This window comes from Amborella trichopoda, chromosome 10 (assembly GCF_054954075.1).
Source record: "Amborella trichopoda isolate Santa Cruz 75 chromosome 10, AtrichopodaSantaCruz75HAP2 v2.0, whole genome shotgun sequence".
Taxonomy (NCBI): domain Eukaryota; kingdom Viridiplantae; phylum Streptophyta; class Magnoliopsida; order Amborellales; family Amborellaceae; genus Amborella; species Amborella trichopoda.
Genome location: NC_142345.1, coordinates 1476824 through 1499576, shown reverse-complemented (window position 1 = coordinate 1499576; position 22753 = coordinate 1476824). Strand labels below are relative to the sequence as shown.

Sequence of the window (22753 nt, the reverse complement as noted above, 5' to 3'; positions counted from 1 at the left end):
GCTCGACTCGTTTTTTGTCGAGATTTGTTCCAAAATATTTGATGTAACTTTCATTAGTATAGTGGATGTAGCCCTTATGAGATGAACTATGTAAATCTTTGTGTTCTTGTGGCATGTGTTTTATGCTTTATTTCTCGTAATTTATTTGCCAAAAAATCAACTTGTCGGGTTTAGAGTTTCCGTACACAACACTAAAAGTTAGTAATATGACATCCTTAACTTACGGAAAAGTATACAATGAGACCATTATCTTTGATCAAAGGTGGTCACAATTAATCTTGAGCATTGGATGTAAATTTTGATGGTTGCATTTATTCTATCAAACAAGCTCAAACTTCAAATGAATTTTTCTCAAACTTGGCACACCCAAGCTATCAGTTTTTACATCGGATGGTTGTAAGTAATTGTGACCTACATGCATCAAAGGTACATGGTCGCATTGTATACAATCCCTTAACTTATATGGAGGTCACTAGGGTCCCTTGCTTATTCTTCAAGAATTTTTTGTTTTTACCATAATATTCTTAATCTTTTGAGAAAAACATAGAAATTGTGAATTTGTTTATCGCTAAACCTACCAATAAAAAAGATTAGTTTGCAAGTTTATGATGCCAGGACTAAATTTTCCGGCAAGATTTACAATGCCACTGTCTAACAAGACTAATTTTTCGGGCGAGATTTACAATGCCACTGTCTAGAAACGAAAACAAAATTGAAAAACGATATGAACTTATCATATGATATAGAGATAGATTTATATTACCCATCCTAATCAACTTGAAAAAGAATGAAAATAAAATGAAAAGTAGGAAGGAAAATAGAAGATGATAATTGACTTTGAATTGATTTACGTTGTTGACATTCTCTCATTATTTCATCTATGCATCTAAGGTACCAACATGTGTGGGAAGCGAGTTACCCGAGCTTGGCGCATGTCGATTCTCTAGCCGAATCGATGGAAACCAACTAAACTCTACAGGTCTCCAATACTTGCTTTTTTTTTTTTTTTTTTTTTTTTTTTTTTTTTTTTTTTTTTTTTTTTTGGGAATTCGGCTAATTCTACGGAAGACTCGGCCGAAAATTTCTACTCTACTTAGGAGAAGCCTCGCCTCAGGGGCAGGCTTTTGCAGGTAGCCAAACAGACCCTTAGGCTCAAGACCCCAACAAGTTGCGAACAAAGTCCATGTTCTCCAACACTGATATGAAACCTTTAGTGGAAGAAAATTGAACACCAAACCTAACCTGACTTACATTTAGAGCCGAGACTCTGAGTTTTCAATGACTCCAAATGGGGATCGCCACTAATTAAATCTCGACCATCCATGGTCCATCAAATTTGGTCGTGGGGGCTCACCACCACTCATAAAGCGGATGGGTAGGAATTACATGCATCATGGACCTATGTATATTCCATTTCAAAAGAAAGAAAAAGGAAAGTCTTTAACTTGCTTGGTTATTTTTTATAAAAAAGATTCTATAAGCTCATACCTATAAGCATAAAGGGCAAAAGATTCTATAATTTTCAATAATAAAAGTAAAAATAAGTCGAGCTCGAAATCACTAACATTAGGAAATAAAGAATTTTTTTTAAAAAAAGAAAAAAGAATTCAAGTATTGGGAGGCCCTGTTAGTATTATTATTATTTCAATGTCTTCTTCTTTTAATCACAAAACGTTTATTGGGGAAGCCCTGGACTAACACCCACTGGCGTTTACTGAAAATATCTCCTAAAAATTGAAATTCTCTTTTTGAATTTTGATATGTGCAAATAAATTTGGTGTCCACAAACCCTATTTTCTAAAGTGGCTAACGCTAGACCAATATTTTTAAAAATATCGACTCGATACCTACTTGGATCCGGTCAGTACTGAGAATTCATTTGATTCCCTTGGAATTGCATGTTCTTGTTAGTGAATTGGGCGAGTTTATCAAGAAACCAAGTCATCTGGACGGTCTGCATCATTTTGTTTCCATAGATTATGTTTTTATTTAACCTTTTTAATTTTCTGTTTTTTTTTGACAAATTCTTAATCAATCCATTTCATTGATCTAAAGTGGTGACTCCCCGATTCGCACCAGATTTCTGGATGCCCAGTTTACCGGCCCATCCAGGTTTTAAATTAATGGGCTAGAGTAGAAGTCGATTATCTTATGGGAAAAGTTTATTTCCTATTTTTATTTGAAGTTAGGATTTTTGTATTAAATATTTTGAAAACCTCTTGAATCACATGTACATGTCATTATATCTTATCCCAACTAATTTTATAAAACTAACTAATCCACGAACTCAAAAAAATTCCCCAATAAAAAATAGATGAAATATCTAGCATTTTTCCAAAAATTTATTTATGTATTGATTTCTCAGTTTATCTGAACATTAAATTTAGCAATGGACTCGGGAACCAAGGAGTAGACTCAATCCGGGTCCGAGTATGGGTCCAAAAATTGGACCTGGTAGGTTTTGTCCGGATCCAAATCTTAGACCCGAATACTATTTGGGTCCAAGTTCGACAATAATTTTCAAATCCTAATCTATAAAATATAATTAAATATATAAATATTTTAATTTTTGAGACGAATCTGGGTCCCACACTATATTTTCAAATCCAAGTTTGGATCCGACGAATTTGCATCTAGTCAGGTCAAGATCCGGTGAATTTGGGTCATGTCGGCTCCAGGCATGGGTCCCATATCATTTTTCCGGGTCTGATTCCAGTTGGACCTGACCCGACCCGACCCGACCATTGCCACCCGCATCTCATCTCTTTTTGAGCTCTTCTCTCTCCATTAAACTTAACAAAGCACATAATACAACCTTCTCTCTCTCTCTAACCCAACAAAGTACACCGGCCAGCAAAAGACTACTACTCTCTCCCTTTCTCTCTCTAACAAGGAGCGTGCTGGCAATTAAATAACCCGTGTAGAAAACTCCACAACGGTCGATTTCCTCTCTCTATTTCCTTTCCCCCTTTTCCAGTTTTCATCCGCTCCACATTCTGTAATTTATTCATTATAGTAATTCCTCCTCTTGTACATATACTTATTTATTGACCGTATTAATTTCTCTGTTCTTTTCATGGTTTTTTGAGATACAACCTCGAAATAACCAGTATGAAGACCTTTTCTCTGTCAATGTAGTATTTTCTCTCTCTTGGATTTGTTCAAATTCTATCAGCGTAGGGGACCTTCCACTTTCCTACCAACTTTCATCTAAGAAGACTGGCAAAAGAAAATCCAAAGCCCCAATTTCTTCGTAAGCATTGTTATAAATTTTTATTATTATTTCTCTCTCTATAGAAAACCCATTGTGGTTTTTCTGTAATTTGTCAATTTTCTTTCTCTATAGGAAACCCATATCTGGTTCCTCTCACTCGTTTCCATTTCTTGAACCTGTCAATCTTCTCTTTCTCTCTCTACATATTACCCAAGTTCTTTATTTCCCTTGAGGTTTGAGACTTCTCTTATTTTTGCATATATAAACATCCTCTCTCTGTTCTCCTTGTAGTTTCAGTCTTTCCCGTTATTGGGGTTTGTTCATCGTCTTTCTCTAACGAAAACCCATCTCTGACTTTTATTGTTAGTTTCTCTTTGTTCTGTTCTTCCTGGTCCTTTCATCTTCTCTCTCTAGGGAAACCCCATCTCTGCTTGGTTTCTATTTCTCTTTCTTTTTGCGTCTGTTGGTTTTCTCTCTCTAAAGAACTTTTCGTGGGTCTTTTGATTCCCTATCTAAATATCATATAACCCAACATGTCAAGACCCACCTCAAGAACACCCCCCAAACCTAGGGTTTTCAAGCATTCATCTGGTGATTTCGGGTCCTCAAACCCATTCGATTCAGACTCTGAGTCTGATTCCAAACCACCAAGAACCTCCTCTGCACCTGTTCTTGACAAATTCTCAAAAAACCCATTTGATGATGATGATGCTCATCTCAAAGGTCGTGGATCTTCATCCACTAATTCTAAGACCTCTTCTCTCTCCCGAAACCCTTTCAGTGATGGAGAAGAAGACCATGAAACCCCTTCCATACCCAAAAAAGCAAACCATAGAACCCCAAAGTCTGATGAGAGTTCTTATAGAATTAGGGGTGGGAAATTTGTTTCTCATGTGAAGGATAAGGCCTTATCAGTTGGGGAATCAGCCATGAAAACCGCGGAAAAATTGAAGGAGAGTAGTGTTTTACAGGCTCAAAAAATCACTGCTAAGAAAACAAAAGGAGAGATCAATTTGAACCCAGATTTTGATATCCAGAACAGAGAGCAATTGTTTGATGAGGGAGAAAGGAATTCATCTAGCACCACTGGTTTTTCAATTGCTAGAAACCATTATAAGAATGACTTTAGGGACAGTGGTGGCTTGGAGAATCAAACTGTTGAGGAATTGGAGAAATATGCAGTGTACAAATCAGAGGAAACGACGACAACTGTCAATAATTGTTTGAAGATTGCAGGGGAGATGAAAGAGGATGCGACGAGGACTTTGATCACTTTGCACCAACAGGGTGAGCAAATTCACCGAACCCATCTCGTGGCTGCTGATATTGATCATGATCTTAGTAAAGTAAGTCTCTTGTTTTGATTCTCTCACTATAGTCCTTTTCCTTTTTGGTTTTCTGATAATTAACAGAGAAGAAAGATGGTCATGTCAAGTTGCATATGGATGATTTTAAACCTTGGATTTGCTGTATAATTTTTTGCATTTCTTGTTTGGTCATTTAGTTTGATTGTTTTAGTAGCTAGAGGTATCTTTTATCTGCACCACGGTTACAAGCGCTTTTATGAGTTATTCAGTTATTTTTCTTGCTTGCTAGAAGGTATATGATCCTTGCGGTTGTTTGAGTCTTTGAGAAATGTTATTGGTCAAGTTGATACATCCATGTAATTTCACTTTTACTGCTTTGATGACTTGCCACGGTGTGTTGTTCTCTTGTGTTGTTACAGTAATTTCTTTTGACCTTTGTTTTATTAATTTTTTGTTCTTCTATTCTACTGTTTTCCCATTGCCCGTGGTGTGTTTCATCAATTCAATGGTTATATGGCTAGTTATCTTTCTGCTTACAAGGGATTAGACGCTTTGAGAAATATTACTGGTCAAGTTTATATATTCATGTAATTTCTCCTTTTTTGACACTGTCTTGCAATCAATTATTGTTTTACTCTGATTTTTTCTATATTTTTCTTATATCGTCTGCTATCTTTTCCTGTATATGAATGTCTTTGGATGCCCTTTGTGCTCTTTTAGGCTTTTTGCATTTAAGGATTAGTTATTTGTACTTTTTATAATAAGTGATTGGAACTTAGGCAATGCACTCTAATATTTGTTGAGAAACTGGAAATGGTAATTACAGTGCATTTCATTTTATGTTGCTCGCTTTAATGAGTACATACCATCAAAAGAAATGCCTAAGATGATGGTTGCTGGGTGCTGGCAAAGCATTATACAAACCACTTAGGGCAAATAACCTAACTTGTGATAAGAAACTAGTGATTAAAATGTTCTCATTGAAGTTTGTGGCTGAGAGGATACAGTCTTCCTTGAAAGCTTGTTCCCTTGCATTAAAATATATCTCATTTGATATACCCCAAAAAAAGATATCTCATCTGAAGGACTTATTCTCTAAAACCCTTTACATTTGTTCATATCAGCTAGTTCACAAAGACTATGGTGTTTAATATTCTAGATTTATTTAAGCTCATCAAAAAAATACAATAAAAATAGAAGATGTAGATTTGCTGTATGCTATATGTTTTTGTTTTCATGGATTATGTTTCTAGATGCTTCATTCTATTTCTAATACGACTCCCTTTTGTTTCCAGTGTAGTTTTGAGACGTGTTTCTGGAATTTCCATTTTGTTTTCCACTGTTTCGCGTTGTATGTCCTAATTGTATTTCCCAAGAAGTTCCAAATCACAAAGAAAGAGTATATTATATTTCATAAGTAGATTATGTTATCAATGTTGTAAAACTCGGATTTGACTGCCTAGGCAGCCAAAGGTCCAGACTGCCTAGGCGGCCAAGGGTCCAGGCTGCCTAGGCAGGCGCCTAGTTCCCTAGGCGGCCCATCCAGGAAGGAGGGGTTATAGGCCTGATAAATGTGTTTGAGGGGCCCAAATTGATCCTACTATGTCAGAAACCATTCTTTTCAGAAATAGAAATAGAAAACATTGTCTAAGTCCCTGAAATTTCAAACACTGAAGTTAGCAAACTTTGAGAAATAATTAGTAGAACACAAAAAAGTTAACACTTTCAAACAAAATTAGTAAAACACAAATTTGAAAGATTACTATTTCAATTGAGAGACAAATTTAAGGCCACTAAAGTAGATAAATCTATTTGGATTAAGTTTATTGACATTGTTTTAAAATTTGGTTACCCAATCTTAGTAAAATGCCATTAAACACAAACCAAAACCCACTCTTGAATATGGGCCCCAAATCCAAGGTTCCAAACATAAACTTGAAAAAGAAATACAAGAATAAAAACCAAACAAGCAAAAAAAGAAATGATAATAACTAACCACCCAACATTTATATGAAACAACGAAACCCCTAAACAAAAAAAAATTAAAATAAACTAACCTTTCAAAATGCAATAGATCTTGTGTTGAATTGGTAATCATGGGTTGCCAAGAGTCTTCTTTCACAAGCACTTCAAGCCACAAAAGGTATAGCGTTGAAGGCTTTTCTATTATGCACGAAATTAAAAAGTTCATAAAAGAAATTTAATCTTCAAAAAAATCTTGATATTTTGAATGCGCCTAGGCGAGCCCTCGAATGCCTAGGCGGACACCCAGACACCTCAATGGCTAAGCTGCCCACGTAGGCCTATATGCTTTGGTGAGGCCTCCTGACCTCTTGGGCAGCCCGGCGCTTGATTTTTCAAGCAAAGGATGCGATAAGTAATCATTACATTTTTCGGTTCTCCCTGCCTATATGTGTATGTATTTTCACGTGCATGCATGTATGAGTGTATTGATTATTTATATTTGTATGCATATGGTATAAGAATTTGCAATGATCATAATTTTTTACATATTAGTTGCAGATGGCCCATGTTCTTGATGTAGAACATGCATGGGTGCAATGACATGCATCAGGTTTGACCATAGTTTCCTAGAGAGCTGGTTTGGTTGTGCATCCTCCATACTTGTCATGCAAGCTTTGGGCATTGTGCAAACCATTATGGGGCTTCTTCTTCTTCAGGGGCCATATGATGTATATGAAATATGTAGCAACATAGAATAGGAACCTAGTCAAAGATATTAGAAGGGTGACTGAACAAAATTAGGGGTGTGCTGCTTTTAGACATTCAAGGCATATGTATGCCATCCCTATTATATATACTCAACAAATTTTGGACATTTCTATACTCTTATTTTGTACATGGAACATTTTTATCATAAGTGTATTTTTGGTCATTAGGAGGTTGTGACATTATCCACATGGGGTGTGACATCACCCACATGGAGCACACTAGTGGCATTTAATGCTCCATGTGGGTGATGTCACAAACCATGTAGATGATGTCACGTCTCTCCTAATAACAAAAAATGCCCTTACTAAAAAAAACTCTATGTACAAAACAAAAGTATATAAGTGTCCAAATTTGTTGAGTACAATGATAAATTACTCCATAGTGTGAGTATCCTAACATAACCCATATATATATATATATATATATATATATATATATATATATGGGAAAAGTTTTAATAAGGTTGCAACCTTAAAATGTAGAATCACAGATGCAGCTCAAAAATCTAATCGGAAATATTTTTTTAATGTTGAAAAAACCCTCTAATCGATCATCTCGACATCGATATGTATGAATATGAAAAAAAAAAAAATTTGAGTCCCGAAAATAGTGCATCTTGCAACACATTATTTAGAACGTCCATTTTCAAGATTTTCATATATTTATAGATCTACTTGATTTTAACAATTTTTGGATTTTAAAATTTTCTAATTAGGTATGAAAATAGATTTTAAGATAATACTAAAAAAATTTTACAACAAAATTACATGTTATGATAAAATTTTAAGGTGCGCCTTAATTGGATTGTTTAAGGTTGCAACCTCATAGAAACCACACCTTTTGAATAAACATATATATATATATATATATAACACTACGCAACACCTATAGGTGAAAATGAACAGTGATTTCGCCTACCCCATCACTGTCCAAAGCTCATCGTATGGTCACGATTGTCCGATAGTGTTACATTTTTTTTTTTTTTTCTACAAATTAGAATGACCTGAAATTTGGAGCGTGTATTCATCAAAAATAGGGGAATCTTCAAAAATTATAAAAAAAATATTTTACATAAAAACAATTGACCAAAATACCCTCGAAAAGTTTTGGGGGTATTTTGGTCAATTTATTTTTTTCGGATACTTTTTTTTATATTTTTATTAGATGCGCCGCAGTAAGATGTACATACCCTCCAAATTTTAAGTCATTCCAATTTGTAGAAAAAAATGAAAAATAAAACACTATTGGACAATCCTGACCGCGTGATGAAATTTGGATGGTGATAAGGGTAGCCGAAATCACTATTCATTTTCACCTATAGGCTTTGGAAAGACTTTTCCTATATATATATATATATATATATATAGAAAAATACTACAAAACGCATATAGGCAAAAATAAATAGTGATTTCACCTACCCTCATCATCGTCAAAAGTTCATCGCACGGTCACTATTGTCCAGTAGTGTTTCATTTTTTTTTCTATTAGTCGGAATGACCTGAAATTTGAAGCGTGTGTTCGTAAAACATAGCGAATCTACAAAAAATATCAAAAAAGTATTTTACATGAAAATACCCCTGAAACTTTTCAAAGGTATTTTGGTTACCTCACTAAGATGTACACATGCTCCGAATTCAAGGTCATTCCAATTTGTAGAAAGAAAATGAAAAATGAAAAATGAAACACTACCGGACAATCGTGACTGTACGATGAACTTTGGACGGTGATGAGAGTAGACGAAATCACTATTCATATATATATATATATATATGAAAAAGTCTTTCCAACGCCTATAGGTAAAAATGAACAGTGATTTCGCCTACCCGCATCACCGTCCAAAATTCATCGTACAGTCACGATTGTCCTATAGTATTTCATTTTTCATTTTGTTTTTACAAACCGGAATGACCTGAAATTTGGAACGTGTGTATATATATATATATATATATATATATATATATAAAAGTCTTCCCAACGCCTATAGGCAAAAATGAATAGTGATTTCACCTACCCTCATCACCGTCCAAAGTTCATCGCACAGTCACGATTGTCTTGTAGTGTTTCATTTTTTTTTTTTTACAAATCGAAATGACCTGAAATTTAGAGCATGTGTACATCTTAGTGAGGCGCATCTAATAAAAATATATAAAAATAATAATTGGTAAAAAATAAATTGACCAAAATACCCCCAAAATTTTTCGGTGGTATTTTGGTCAATTTTTTTTATGTAAAATATTTTTTTGATGTTTTTCGTAGATTCGCCTATTTTTGATGAACACACGCTCCAATTTTCAGGTCATTCCAATTTGTAGAAAAAAAAAAAAAATGAAACACTACAGGACAATTGTGACCGTGCGATGAACTTTAGACGGTGATGAGAGTAGGTGAAATCACTGTTCATTTTCTCTTATAGGCGTTTTGTAGTATATATATATATATATATATATATATATATATATATATATATAGGTGTGGTTCTGGCTGTATTGACTACATCTTTTGGTGTAACTGATTATTCCTTACCTCGGGACCAAATTGGTTATTAGGCAGTCAAAATGGTGACCGGCGTGCCTGAGGCTATCCCTATAATAGGATCGCCCTGGGTAGTGGAAGTTCTAGTGTGGGCCAATCTACCCCCGTTTTTATAGTTTACACTTTTGTATCACCTCTTCTTACCGTTAATGCATTTTAATATATATATATATAACGAGAGAGAGAGAGAGAGAATAGTTTGATAGGGCTGCAGCCTTATCAAAACAAGTAAAGCCTCACCTAAACTCTCATAAAAAATTGCAATTCTAAGTGTTAAAATACCTATAAATCGATCATCTCTGCTTAAACATTATGGTTGTGCAAAAAAATTAGGATTTCTAATTCTAAAAATAGTGTTTATTGCAACAAATCATTTAGACCATCCATTATATGAGTAGAGCATTTGAGTGAGAAGGCAAGAGATCGTGTGTGTGGCCTTATGCATGTGCCATGTATTGTCCTTCTGTGGTATGGGACATTGCTACACATGCACAATATTTCTTTACGCTAAACCTTGAGACTTGTAGTGATCTTTGTAAAGGTTCTATACTCCATAGCACATGAAACATTTAGTACTTGGAAGGATGCTTGCTATTGGCCAACCATGTACCCATCACTTATCAGCTGAATTTGCCTATATTTCTGGTTATGGGAACATTGTTACAATTTCATTTTGCTGTTAATTATTTGTTTTCATGGGTTGTTTCTTGAATTCAGGGGGAGAAGCTTCTTGGAAGTCTTGGTGGGATATTCTCTAAAACTTGGAAACCAAAAAAGACCCGAGCAATCATGGGTCCTACAATTGTGCGAGGCAAGTTTGCCAGAATCATGTGACTTTGGATTGGTTTATTTGTTTTGTTTTTTTGTTTAATTTGGTATCTGTATTCACAGATGACTCATTCAAAAGACGAGGAAACCACTTAGAGCAAAGGGAGAGGCTGGGTCTCAGTCATAGCCCCAAAGGACGTTCAAGCAGTCACCAGCGTTCTTCTGCGCCTCCAGGGAGTGCTTTTGAACAAATTGAGGTCTCTCTCTCTCTCTCTCTCTCTCTCTCTCTCTCTCTATATATATATATATATATATATATATATATATATATATATATGCATAAAAAATTCGAGTGTTCTCTCATGCACACAGACGCACACTCACTCTCTCTCCCTCTCTTAAGAATTATTGATTTGTGTAAGAAATTCATCAAGTGCTCTCTCACTCTCACGCTGTGTGTATGAACAAGACTTATTGATCTGTTTCGATTTGTAGTTCTCTCTCTCTGTGACAATTTTTATGGGTTTGCTGTAAACAGTTACAGAAGGGAAAGCAGGATGATGCTCTTTCAGATTTGAGCAACATGCTGGGAGAGCTAAAGGACATGGCTCTCGATATGGGATCAGAAATAGAAGGGTTAGTCAATTACTTCCAGGAATTGCAAAAATTAAGGATGTATACTATGAGATCATTATTACCTTCAATACAAAAAGGTCACAGTTGGCCCTGTCTGATGTGAGATTAGGTGACTAGGAGTGTGCCATTTCTCTGTACAAATTCTAAAAAAGATTTTCATTTTCTTGGACTTTGAACATGGTCAATGGAACACCTCCTGCACATCCCAATTTCACATCTAACAGAACTAAAGGTAATGTGTTTAGTTTTATTTTATACTTGTCCAATTAAATATTTCTCTGATATTAACGTCATTCTCTATTCTTGGTACTTCAGAAATGATCACTGTAGTTGAATGTCTAACAACAATATCCTAATTTCATGTTGGAATATGTACTTAATTGTCCTGATCTTCTTTATTTTTTTCGTCCCAAATTTTTGTAAAGCCCTGTGGTTGTCTGTTAATGTGGTTTTGATAATTTTATTACTCTGTTAGTATGAAACTTCCAGGCATTTTGCTTAGAGTTTCATGTTGGGTTTTCTACTTTTAAACATGATGCATGATCTCTCTCTCTCTCTCTGTATATCCACACACTCATCTTGCTGGAAATTTCCACACTTTTGGGAACAACTTTTCAGAATGATGGGCTACCAAAAATGAACGTGTCACTCTTTTATGTGTTTATATATTTTCTATTTTTTCTTCCATTTCTCTGACATTGAGAGCTAAAGTGTTTCCTTGGATAAAATTGCAGGCAAAATAAAGCATTGGATAATCTCAACGATGATGTTGATGAGTTGGGTTTCAGAGTTAAAAATGCAAACCTTCGAGGTCGACACTTGCTTCGGAAGTGAACTGTTTCCTGTCAAACTTTTAACTGTTAAATTGCTCGATTTTCAGAGTGCAATTGGTGCATGTTAATGGACATATTTTGGTTCAAGATGTTAGTGCAATATAATTTTTCTGTTTGCTTTTCATAGTGCTGGGAAACCTTTCTCCATGTCTCTCTGCATACATAGGACCTACAACCGTATACTCAAAGAGCAGTTGGGAGTGAGTTGAAAGCAATATCACGTACTGGTGTTAATTGTCCCAGTCACAATTAATGCACAAAGAAATTATTAGTTCACTCGGTGGAGCTGTGCAATCAAGATTAGATAGCTAGATGTCTCTATACATTTATATTGTGATTTACATGATACAGCCGTAACATTGCTTGTATGCAACGTTTTCGCACGAATTAAGGGCCTGTTTGGGTATCTGTTGATGAGACATGCATATTATGGTTTCCACATTATACATGTAAGCTAGCGAATGAAGTCAGTCATCCACCATCTCTGTCACTTAAAAACAGTTGAGATTAGGCGTCTCCCCAGTTTGTTAATGAATCCTAGACTGTGGGTTGCCTTTGTACCTTTAATTACGTTTGTGATATGCGATCCTTGCTATAAAACCAAGTCTATTTTAGCACTAACCCTACAAAATTTTAGGAACTTAACAAAAGCTAATGTGTGCGCGTTGGACTTTACTTTGACCTTGTTATAAACTTAGTTTCTTTTCTTTTATCTTTAAAAATCGGGAAACTTATCAAAATACACCTAGCTTTTTACCAATTGAAGAGTCTCTTGTTCAACTATTTCTACTCATGATCAAGTGTATTTTGACAGGTATTTTGAAATTAAGTAAATAGCATAGGTAACCTATTAAAAAGTTATGTATATTTTGATGAATTTCCCTTACAAATATTTTTTATTTGGTTAGGTACAAAGTTGATTTACGTGAATTTTGCTGTGTGTATTTACAAAATTGAGCCTTATACAAGACTCTAAAATGTGAGCACAAAATTGAGAAATGTAGAAGATTTTACTTCTCCTTAGCAAGGAAACTTGCCTCCCTAATAGGCCCCTTATGAGAGTATTTAAGGTCAATGTAGTTATGATATGCCGAATTTCTTCAAATACTTTTCTCCAGGCCCAGAGGCAATGGATACCTTTTTTAATTTTTTTATTTGTATATATTTTTTTCCTGAATATTAACTTGGGACCAAGTGAGAATGGAGTTCTTGGCCATCGAATCCGCCATCGTGAGCATCTTCTGCATGAAATATTCCCTAAGTTGACCCGACCCGACCCGATTATCACTCTCTCTCTACCCTAATAAAGGGTGTCCTCTGTCTGTGTATGGGGTCCACAAACAAGTCTTTTTACTTGTTCTGCATTTTTCTGCTATGTCCTCTCGTGATCGCGAAGCCATCCTCTCTCTCTCTCTCCTCCCTGTTTCTCTCTCTAGGTCTTAACGCATCTCTCTCCCCCAGATCTCCATTCTCACTCTAAGCCCATCTCTCTCTCTCTCTCTCTCTCTCTCTCTCTCTCTTCAATGGCATCGCACCACTGTCACCACCACCACGCCTGCTGCTGCTGCCAGCAACCCCACCACTCTCTCTCCTCCCCACCACCACCGCCACCCTCTCTTTCCCCTTCCCACTCTCTCTCTGACCCTCTCCTCCAATCGATAGCCTCTCATCTCTCTCACCTCCTCTCTCCTCATCCACCCCAAAACCCACCTCTCCACCAACTCCATCGACGCATCTCAGCCCTCGAATCCGCCCTCCGCCACTTATCGGTCAATCCCAGCCGCCCATCTCCACCACCACCTCCCACGCACTTTTTCTCTCTAAAAGAGCGTGCTCTCTCTCTAAAAGACGCAGCAGCTCGAACCATCCAAACCCACTTCCGGGCCTTCTTGGTTCGACGCTCTCGAACACTTCGGCACCTCGAAAATCTCTCTACTGCAAAAACCCACCTCAAAAGCCTACAGCTTTCTCTCTCCAACCCTTCTTTTCTCTCTCTACTACGAAACAGGGTGCTCGTGAGGCAGGACTTTGCAGAGAAAGCCATGAGCCTCCTCATCAAGATTGATTCCATTCAGGTACTGACTTTTTTCCCCACTGATTCGTAATGAAAAATCCAAAGTTGCTTATTTTCTGATTATTGGGTTCTCTCTCTAAAGTTGCTTCTTTACTTTCTATTGGTTTCTCTCTAAAAGTGCTTCTTTTCTGGACATCTCTCTCTCTCTCTGATCTGATCTAACCTGATATATGCCATGATTTCATTTGTTTCTACTTCATCGTTTTTCATGGGCCTTCTGCCTTCTCTAGTTTTCTGGTTATATTTCTGTATTTCCTCCCCATTTTATTCCTGCATTTTACCCATTTTTTGAGTTGATAATTTTTTTCCTTTTTGTGTTTATGATATATTTCCGTTTGTTTTTTCGATTTCTTTTGATTTTTGCCACCCTCTCTCTCTCTTTGTCAGGTTTTCTTTCCATTTGGGTTTACAAGTTTGTGTTTTTTGGTCCTACTCTCTCTCTCTTCCTCACATGATTTTTGCCTCTCTCTCTCTTTCTTTTTCTCTACATTTGGGTTTATGGATCTTTCTGTTTATTGGTCTCTCTTGATTTTTGCCCCTTTCTTTTTTTCTGTGCGTTTGGGCGTATGTTTTTTTTTTTTTCTGTTTATTGGTCCTCTCTCTCTCTCACACACACACATATATGAGGTCCCTCTTTTTCTTCTGATTGGGTATATTGGGGCTTCTTATTGTTTTGTTTATGGAACGAACTTTTCTGCTTGGGTTTTGCAGAGTGGGAATGTAATGATCAGAGAAGGCAAGAAATCCATAACCAGAGAACTAATTCATCTAATTGAATTGATTGATTCATATAGTAATCACAAAGGGGCTAATAAAAAATGGCCCCATGTCAAGAGCAAATATTTGAAGTTTAGGGTTTCTGATGATCACAGTCAAACCTCATTAGAAGAACTCAAGAAAGAAGTTGCTCATCTTGATTTGGGTTTTGGGGTTTCCATCAATGATGTCAAGAGCAAAGATTTGACGTTTGGGGTTTCCAATAATCACAGTGAAACCTCATTGGAAGAACTCAAGAAAGAAGTTGCAGAACTTGATTTGGGCTTTAGGGTTTCCATGAATGATAGGAGAACCCATTTCGATGAAATCTCCAGTGGCCTTGAAGGCATGATTTCTAGGGCTTGGGAGGATGACCAACAGATGATTTCTAGGGTTCGTGAAAATGTTCATGACCCAGTAGAAATGCAACAAAATGAGATTATTTCTAGGGTTTGTGGAAATGGTCATTTCCCAATGGAAATGACACAAGATGAGATGATCTCTAGGGTTTTGGAGTGTGATGAGGGCACACATTTGGACTCTGGGGTTTATGGTAAGACATATGGGAAACAAGGAGAAATTGGGCTTTGTGCCCCAAAGCCTTTGCACATGGAGCCTAGAATAAGTGATTTGATGAAAGACGTCACGAAGAGGGTTGTTTGAGATCTCATGGAATTTTGCAGATTGCCTTGTGTTTTAGTTGTTCTTTTAGCGATTGATGTTGTAACATTAGGGTTTTGAGTTTTATTCAAACTGTGGTGGAGAGGCCTTCAAAATTTGTGAGCTTTTTTTTTAGGGTTTTGCACCACTCCTCACCCTCTTGTTGTATGAAAATTGGACAGCAACCCATTTAACCTGGCTATTTCCTGTTTGTAAATCAGTGAGATTTGAAAAACGATTTCCTGTGTCTAAATCAGTGATTTAAAAAATAGATGGGAACCTGGATTGGGCATCGCAAACACTGATCCGGATCACCGTTTTAATGTGTAGAAAAAAATAAAGCAATAACAAAAAAACACTTGTAAAAACAGTGAACCGGCCAAAAACCGGTCCGGATGGATGAATCGGCATTTTTAATAGAGCAAAATGCCACTTTACTATAGCAAATTGCCGGTTTTCTTCGAGACCCGGATGACCTCCTAAATATTGATAGAATTGGCACGGCGTGACCAATTCCCAAGTTGGATCGGGCGATTCAGTGCCCTATGATTTTTAAATCACTAGTCTAAATTATAAAAAAGGGGCATTCAAAGTATCTAGTAAATAAGAAAGAATGATAGCAAGCTTAATATTTACGTCTACATAAAACTTTGGTAAGCATAATGATACCTAAACCTTGATAACTTTTACTCGAAATAAGTCAGAACATATAGCATTAAACTATGTATTTTGGCTCAAGATGGTAAAAAAATCGCTTTTCTTAAAATATGATAAACAAAATTTACTTCATTTGAGTATAAAAATTCTAGTGGAGTAGCACAATAGAAACCAAAAGTAACAAATTATTATAAAGGATGTGATTTGTATAAGTTGTCCAATGAAAAAGTAAGGAGCACCTTCAAATCCTGAACTAGAAACTTCTTGATGGCCTTAAAATCTATTTATACACTTAATTAATAAATTTAAAGCTAAAAAAATGATGCAAACTGAACATATCTTTTAACATTTTACCATGAACAGTTTTAGATGATGCATTACAAGATACATTATTTCTAGCATTGATTTTATTTTGTTTTTTGTCCTTGTGAAACGGTTTTCTAGTGTTAGAACAACTTTTTTTGATGGTTTTTGTGGAGCACTCAATAGTGTAAGGGTAATGCCTTATGTGAACTTTTTCCTATTATGGTTGCACTAGGTACATTACTTGAATATATAAGAGAAAAGTATACAATGAGACTATTTACCTTTGGTATAATGTGGTCGCAATTAGTCTTGACCAATAGATTGGAAATTAGGTGGCTACATTTATTTCATACACCAAGCTCAAAGTTAAGAAGAAATTTTCTTGTACTTTGTAACACACCAAAGCTATCGGTCATGAGTAATTGTGACCTCCTTGTATCAATGGTAAATGTCTTATTATATAAAATCCCTAGTATAAGAGCCTTTTCGGCTCATTAATTTCCCATTCAGAATATTTTTTATCCCACAAAAGATGTGGTGTGTCAAGTCGATACATCCAAGTCTTTTCCAACAAAGAGTTTCAACTGAGAAACAACGCAATGGATAAGATTTCACATAAACAAATGATATGAACTGGTCCAAGAGGTATAAAATGCCATCCTATTTTTTGAAGGGCTCATTTAGATCCTACCATTCTCTTTTATTCACGATAGTGAGGACGGACTCGTTTAGATCCTACTACTTTGGATCTCCATTTGATTTTGAATCTTGATTCTAAGTTACATTTGATTTTGTATGTCAAGACTCGACTTTGGTTACAACCGTATTTACTGTTGACATAACATGGATCTCAAAAATCCTATAAAGGAGAGTGTTCCAGCATTAAAGAACCCTCCAAGTGATCATCTTGATTTGGATATCTAGATGAATGGGCACGAAGAAAAAAAAGAATGCCAAGTCCAAAAAATAGTACATCTTGTAATAAATAGACCCAGTTTCTATGCTGCCAAACTCGCATATGTTTTTGAGATGGACTTAAATACTTAATTTTTAAGGACATGTAATATTTAACATGGAGATCATGAATATAAAAATAAATAAATATATTTTAACAGTAGAAATAATAATTCTAGTAAGAACCGTTAGTTTCTATTGTTTTTAGATGGAAGACCTACTTGCATCCATCTTTAATATGGATGCTTTATATTTTCTGGACCACATGTAGAAATGCAATCCAGCCCGCATGAAACAATTTTCCATAACAAATTATCTTGACGGTCTATTTTCAAGTGTTTATTGATTTGCTCGATCTTGTACAATTTTTTAAATTGAAAAATTTTATAATTTAGCATGAAGAGATTTTCAAGTCATCATAAGGTTTTCAACACCCAAACGACATCTCTAAGTAAATTTTATTGGCACGCATTATTTGTACAATATAAGGAGACAACCTCATACAAACCTCACCCACAAAGATTTGAAGTCTAGTGTGACTTCGGATATTGAAGATTTTAAATTACCTTTGATTTTGTCTATGGAGGTCTTATTCAAATTTTTAAAATCCAAAGTCATAAAGCATTGTCACTTCAGATCTTGAATATCCAAGTGATGATGACAATTTGGAATAAAAAAAATGAAAAGAAAGAGATACACACATTAAATGGAAAAATTAGAGAGAACATTCTTTAATAACACTAATTTAGGGGATATTAGTGTAAAATTCTCTAAAATAAATGGGGGTGAGGCCCATATGCATTTACCTACTATCAGTTGATACCAGCCTCTCGGAGAGCAATGGGCGATAAGCCTACAAATTTAAATCTTTGAAACTAGATTGATATGATCTTCAGATTAGGAATTCAAGGTATATACAGTGCACAAGAAGAGAGTTTTGGGAGGGAAATCCATTCCCAATTTTAAACTTCAAAACTCCCTAGGGTTCTAATCTTCAAAACATTAGTCACTGCTAGGGATGGCAACGGGTTGGACCCAAACCTAACCTGTCGGGTCCAAAAATTGGACCCATACCTGCACCCTTCAGGTCTCGGGTCTACCCATCAAATCCTGGGTTTCGTCAGATCCATTGCCACCCTATGACTATGAGCTATGTTTAATAGCTAAAGATGGTACTAGTTCTTATTGTATACGATCTTTAATGCACTCATACGAATAAGGCTATTTTATATCCAACAATTTACGGGTACAGGTCGGGTCCAAAAATTAGACACATACCTAGACCCAGACCCGAGGTCAAGCCTACCTGTCATGTCCTAGGTCTGGTCGGGTCCATTGCCACCCCTAGTCACAGCAACCAAGGCACCAGACTTCAAATAATTATAAAGCCCCATGGTTCTACCAGAACAATCCAATCGAATACCCTAGCATCATGAGCAATCCAATCCATACCAACCATAGAGGAGCGCAACAGCAAACCTAAGTCTTTTTTATTTCTGATGGAATAAACCCTAAAGTCATCTAGTGTCCCAGTAAACAACATAAAGCTACCCAAAAAGCCCAAAGTAACCACCTATCAGCAACTGATCCAATGTCTCACATTTGACCAATTCGATCGTGCTCAAACTAAGGTCCACTTAATAAGTCATAAACACTTCTTGTTTATTTCTAAACTAAATCTTATATCAACTAATAAATAAATAATAATACATTACCAAGAGATATATATCTAAGGATGATTTCACATTGGTGGAAGATGTTCCCCTTGGCGGGTCGGGAACAAGAGCCAGTGCAACCAAATAAATCAAGAAGATTATAAATAGAAAGCCTAAAACAATCCCGGAAAAAAATCAATGCATAAGATACTTTAGTTGAATGACGACTCCACATGCATATAAAAATTTGCAAACAGGAAAGCACAGTGACAAATGATCCCCACTAATAACCTCGTTAATTACGGCCTTTGAGACAAACATCAGCACTCATTGGTGGCGAGCAAGTACCCTATATAAATCGTGCTGGGGGCTCACCATCAACCTCACCCCAAAACATTATGAGGAAAGAGTTGCTGAAAAGAAACCATCACTCCTCCACATCTAGATCATCATATCACCCCAAGAAGGTAGGAAGAATACGATTACATTTTCATGTAGATATGTCCAGGTAAACTGTCTCATATTGACGGAATTGCTTCTGAATTCAGAAACAATATCCCCTATGAGATTATTTCACCTGATTCAGATGTTGCATGACAACCCATCAACTCGAGGACAAAAGAAATACTCCAAGCAAGAGCACAATGACTTTCTTCGCTTTTCTTGTTCTTATTTCTCTTTTCTTTTGTATATGTGAGTAGGTTGCATCCGTCGCAACAACATGCATCATCTAGTTAAGTAAATGGATCGAACCCAATAAAATGTTTTTCTTAACTTGATCTAATTGGTAGCAGTTGTCAATAAGCCCCTACTTGATGGCTAAAGAGTTGCTTTCCTCCATTAAAGATCTAGAAGAATTCTCACTTGACTAGGAACATTATATTGCAAATCTGCATGTAGACATGTTTGATTGATGTGAAATAGAGGGAGCACCAAGGTACAACCCAATTACAACTTTTCTATTACTCAACTGGGGTTAATCATGCTAACGTCATGCCATACCAAAGATCGAGAAACAACATAAACCATGAACATAACCCATAAGATTTGTTGACATGCTCACCTCCCAACTTGAAGATCAACTCGAATATAAGATACATGCCATGGGACAATGATCTTTGTGGCGATTCGCTTCGATCACAAAGTTATCCGCTCAGTTCTAGCATAAACACATTCCTTGTTTAACTCCAAATCAATTCTTCTTCTCATGCAATTGGCACCAGAATATTGATCCTTGAAGATATTTACAGCCACGGTTTGGATAGGTCAACACATTTCCCAAGGTAATTTTTTAATAGGGTTTTTCTATGCAAAGTTAGAGAGAACTTTCTTTTGCCTCCTAAAAATTACTTAATTTCCCGAGGATCAGCTGGTATTTCAAGCAAGGAATTCAAAGGGCACCTCCAATGGCATTCAAAACTCAGGTCAATAATAGAACACTTCAAAAATAGAAGAAGAAATGATCTATACAAATCAACGAAGATCAAGATTTTCAGAGTGTATGCAGACATTGATAATTGCAGCATCCTGATCAAGAGATTGCTCTTTATCGATAAACAGAAACAAGTACGAGAAATTGTAGCCTCAATTGAGTACCAGGCCACAAAATGAACTTAATTCTCAAAATAAGAAAAAAGCCTCGATGGAAAGACGAATGAGACACAAACTGGGATCGCTCCTAGGATAGCTATGCGAGCAGCCAACCGTATTGGAAACGAGAGGAAAAGCTTAATATATCAGATGATCAGGCAGTATGGCTCCAAATTGATTCCAAGGGCAGAATCAACAGTTCTCTTTCAGTGGGAGAATCACCAATCTGAAGGCCATATCTAATATTGGAATATATTTCATGCCCCACCATAGGCTCATACAAATCCTTCTACCTGCCCAAGAAGTTGGAAAGAATCCAACAAAAGTTTGATGGAAGGATAGAGGCAAGGGACATGAATTTGATTGGGAAGAGGTTGCAAGGTTAAGAAGAATAAAGGGTGGATTTTTAACATTGGGAGGTGAACATGGCAGGGTTAGTTTTATCAAAAGAAAATGGGCAGGTTAGGTAAAGGACGTGGCATGGGAGATCCAGGGAAGATCCTGCGGCACTATTGAAAATGTTTATTGAAAGCAACCATGGTTGCAATAAGTACACATGATGACTGTTGGAGCTGTGAGGAAATGAATTAGTAGCCTAGGGTCTATGCTTAGGACTTTGAAGAAGAGGTTACAAGTCATGTATATTCCTATTAAGGTCTGAAGATGTCTTTCTTCTCACATCCAAAGGCTGACAGGATAATACAATGCGAAAGCTTGGAGATTTTTCATGTTAAGTTGTTAAGCTCAAGCTCAATGCTGGTCGGGGATAACCTATAACTTCCGAACAAGAGCTATGTAGTACAACCAACCAATTGGGACACTCAATTTAAATTTTGAGAAGAGCTCACTTGAAAAACTTATCTTTGCAGGAGTCAGAAAATGAAAGCATATGTGCGGGGCTCCAATAAAGTGAAATACAGAGTATTTCTAACTGGATTGTGGGTTTCATCCGCGTGTTTCTGATCAAAGAACAATAATGGGCAAGAAGCAGGGGAACAATATCATGGGACAATGCAAATTAAAAACAGTAGGTTTGCAAATAAATTGGATGAACATTCCAAGGATACCAATTATTGGCAACATCTATTTCGGTTATGTCAATGGAATCTCGTCAGGTCTCTTGCCAGAAAGGGGGTCCAGTCTACCCAACAAAATATCATAGACAGGAGAAAGTCCCCCAATTACCTGAATTGTATCCCCTTGTACATGCAATGTATGCTGGTGTGGCCCATTAAATCATGTGAACTTATGGTAAATAGTTGGGTTTTTTTAAAAAAATGGGATCTGATTTTTAAAAACATAGTACAAGCATGTGTCCCCTACCAACCAACTAGATCAAGGGCTAATTCAATCAAATCCTGGCTGAAAAGGAGCTTAAAGTAACAACAGGTCCTAGTAGAGTAACAGCAACCGAATAACAAGATTAAAATAGATTGATGAATAGTCATATGACATGAACTAAAGACATGCCATGTCTTAGTAGGAATTTAATGTAAACTTGAAATTAAACCCAGAAGTTAGATTTTACAGAAATGCCAAAAATAGTTGAACATATCATTCCCATACCATGGGTTCCAATGTTGCATTGAACCACAACATGCATTGTGTTTGAGAATGTCTGAAATTTCCATGTAAGTATGACCGTCTATACCATATAAAAATGTTCATATTGAGTGAAAGTTACCAAATCAAGCGAATATAGGTGTAAAACTTGATCAACAGGTGTTTTCTTGTTTCATAATATCCAATTATAGAAATACTTTTCTTGTTCTTTCTAAACATAGGATAAACACATAGTTCACGCAATGTGGCTCATATGAACAAAAGAATGCAACATTCACAATTACAACCCACAGCATTTCTATTTTACGTATATAAAACAGCACTCCAATTCTTACCAATTTAATGTGTTTATATCATCCAACTAATCATGTTCCTTGCCAAATTAAGTAAACCAGAATACTAGGGGAGAGAAAATCAAAACTATACAAAACAATTGAAAGGGCTGGTTACATTACAAAACACGCATCACCACCAAGCAAGAAGCAAAATATTTCTATGATTCTAAAAATGCCAAG

The 22753-nt window shown here is 36.1% G+C and overlaps 2 protein-coding genes across 2 annotated transcripts; both read left to right on the top strand.

The window, feature by feature from the left end:
* Nucleotides 1–3080: 3080 nt before the first annotated feature.
* LOC18427975 (putative SNAP25 homologous protein SNAP30) lies at nt 3081–12147 on the top strand. The gene is made up of 5 exons (XM_011622791.3): nt 3081–4560; nt 10504–10597; nt 10678–10811; nt 11093–11190; nt 11925–12147. The coding sequence occupies exons 1-5, from the start codon at nt 3748–3750 to the stop codon at nt 12022–12024; spliced, it is 1239 nt and encodes a 412-aa protein (XP_011621093.1). The 5' UTR covers nt 3081–3747; the 3' UTR covers nt 12025–12147.
* A 402-nt stretch (nt 12148–12549) lies between these two features.
* LOC18427976 (uncharacterized) lies at nt 12550–15766 on the top strand. Its single transcript, XM_006837017.4, has 2 exons — nt 12550–14098; nt 14809–15766. Exons 1-2 carry the CDS (start codon nt 13547–13549, stop codon nt 15514–15516), a joined length of 1260 nt encoding a protein of 419 aa, XP_006837080.2. The 5' UTR covers nt 12550–13546; the 3' UTR covers nt 15517–15766.
* The last annotated feature ends 6987 nt before the right edge of the window (nt 15767–22753 follow it).

Bases quoted from the DNA above. Each gene is read 5' to 3' on its own strand.
- LOC18427976 (XM_006837017.4), top strand. From the start codon at position 13,547: ATGGCATCGCACCACTGTCACCACCACCACGCCTGCTGCTGCTGCCAG. The intron at 14,099-14,808 runs GTACTGACTTTT...TGGGTTTTGCAG, and splicing joins TCAAGATTGATTCCATTCAG to AGTGGGAATGTAATGATCAG.
- LOC18427975 (XM_011622791.3), top strand. From the start codon at position 3,748: ATGTCAAGACCCACCTCAAGAACACCCCCCAAACCTAGGGTTTTCAAG. The intron at 4,561-10,503 runs GTAAGTCTCTTG...TCTTGAATTCAG, and splicing joins TTGATCATGATCTTAGTAAA to GGGGAGAAGCTTCTTGGAAG. The intron at 11,191-11,924 runs GTTAGTCAATTA...ATAAAATTGCAG, and splicing joins ATGGGATCAGAAATAGAAGG to GCAAAATAAAGCATTGGATA.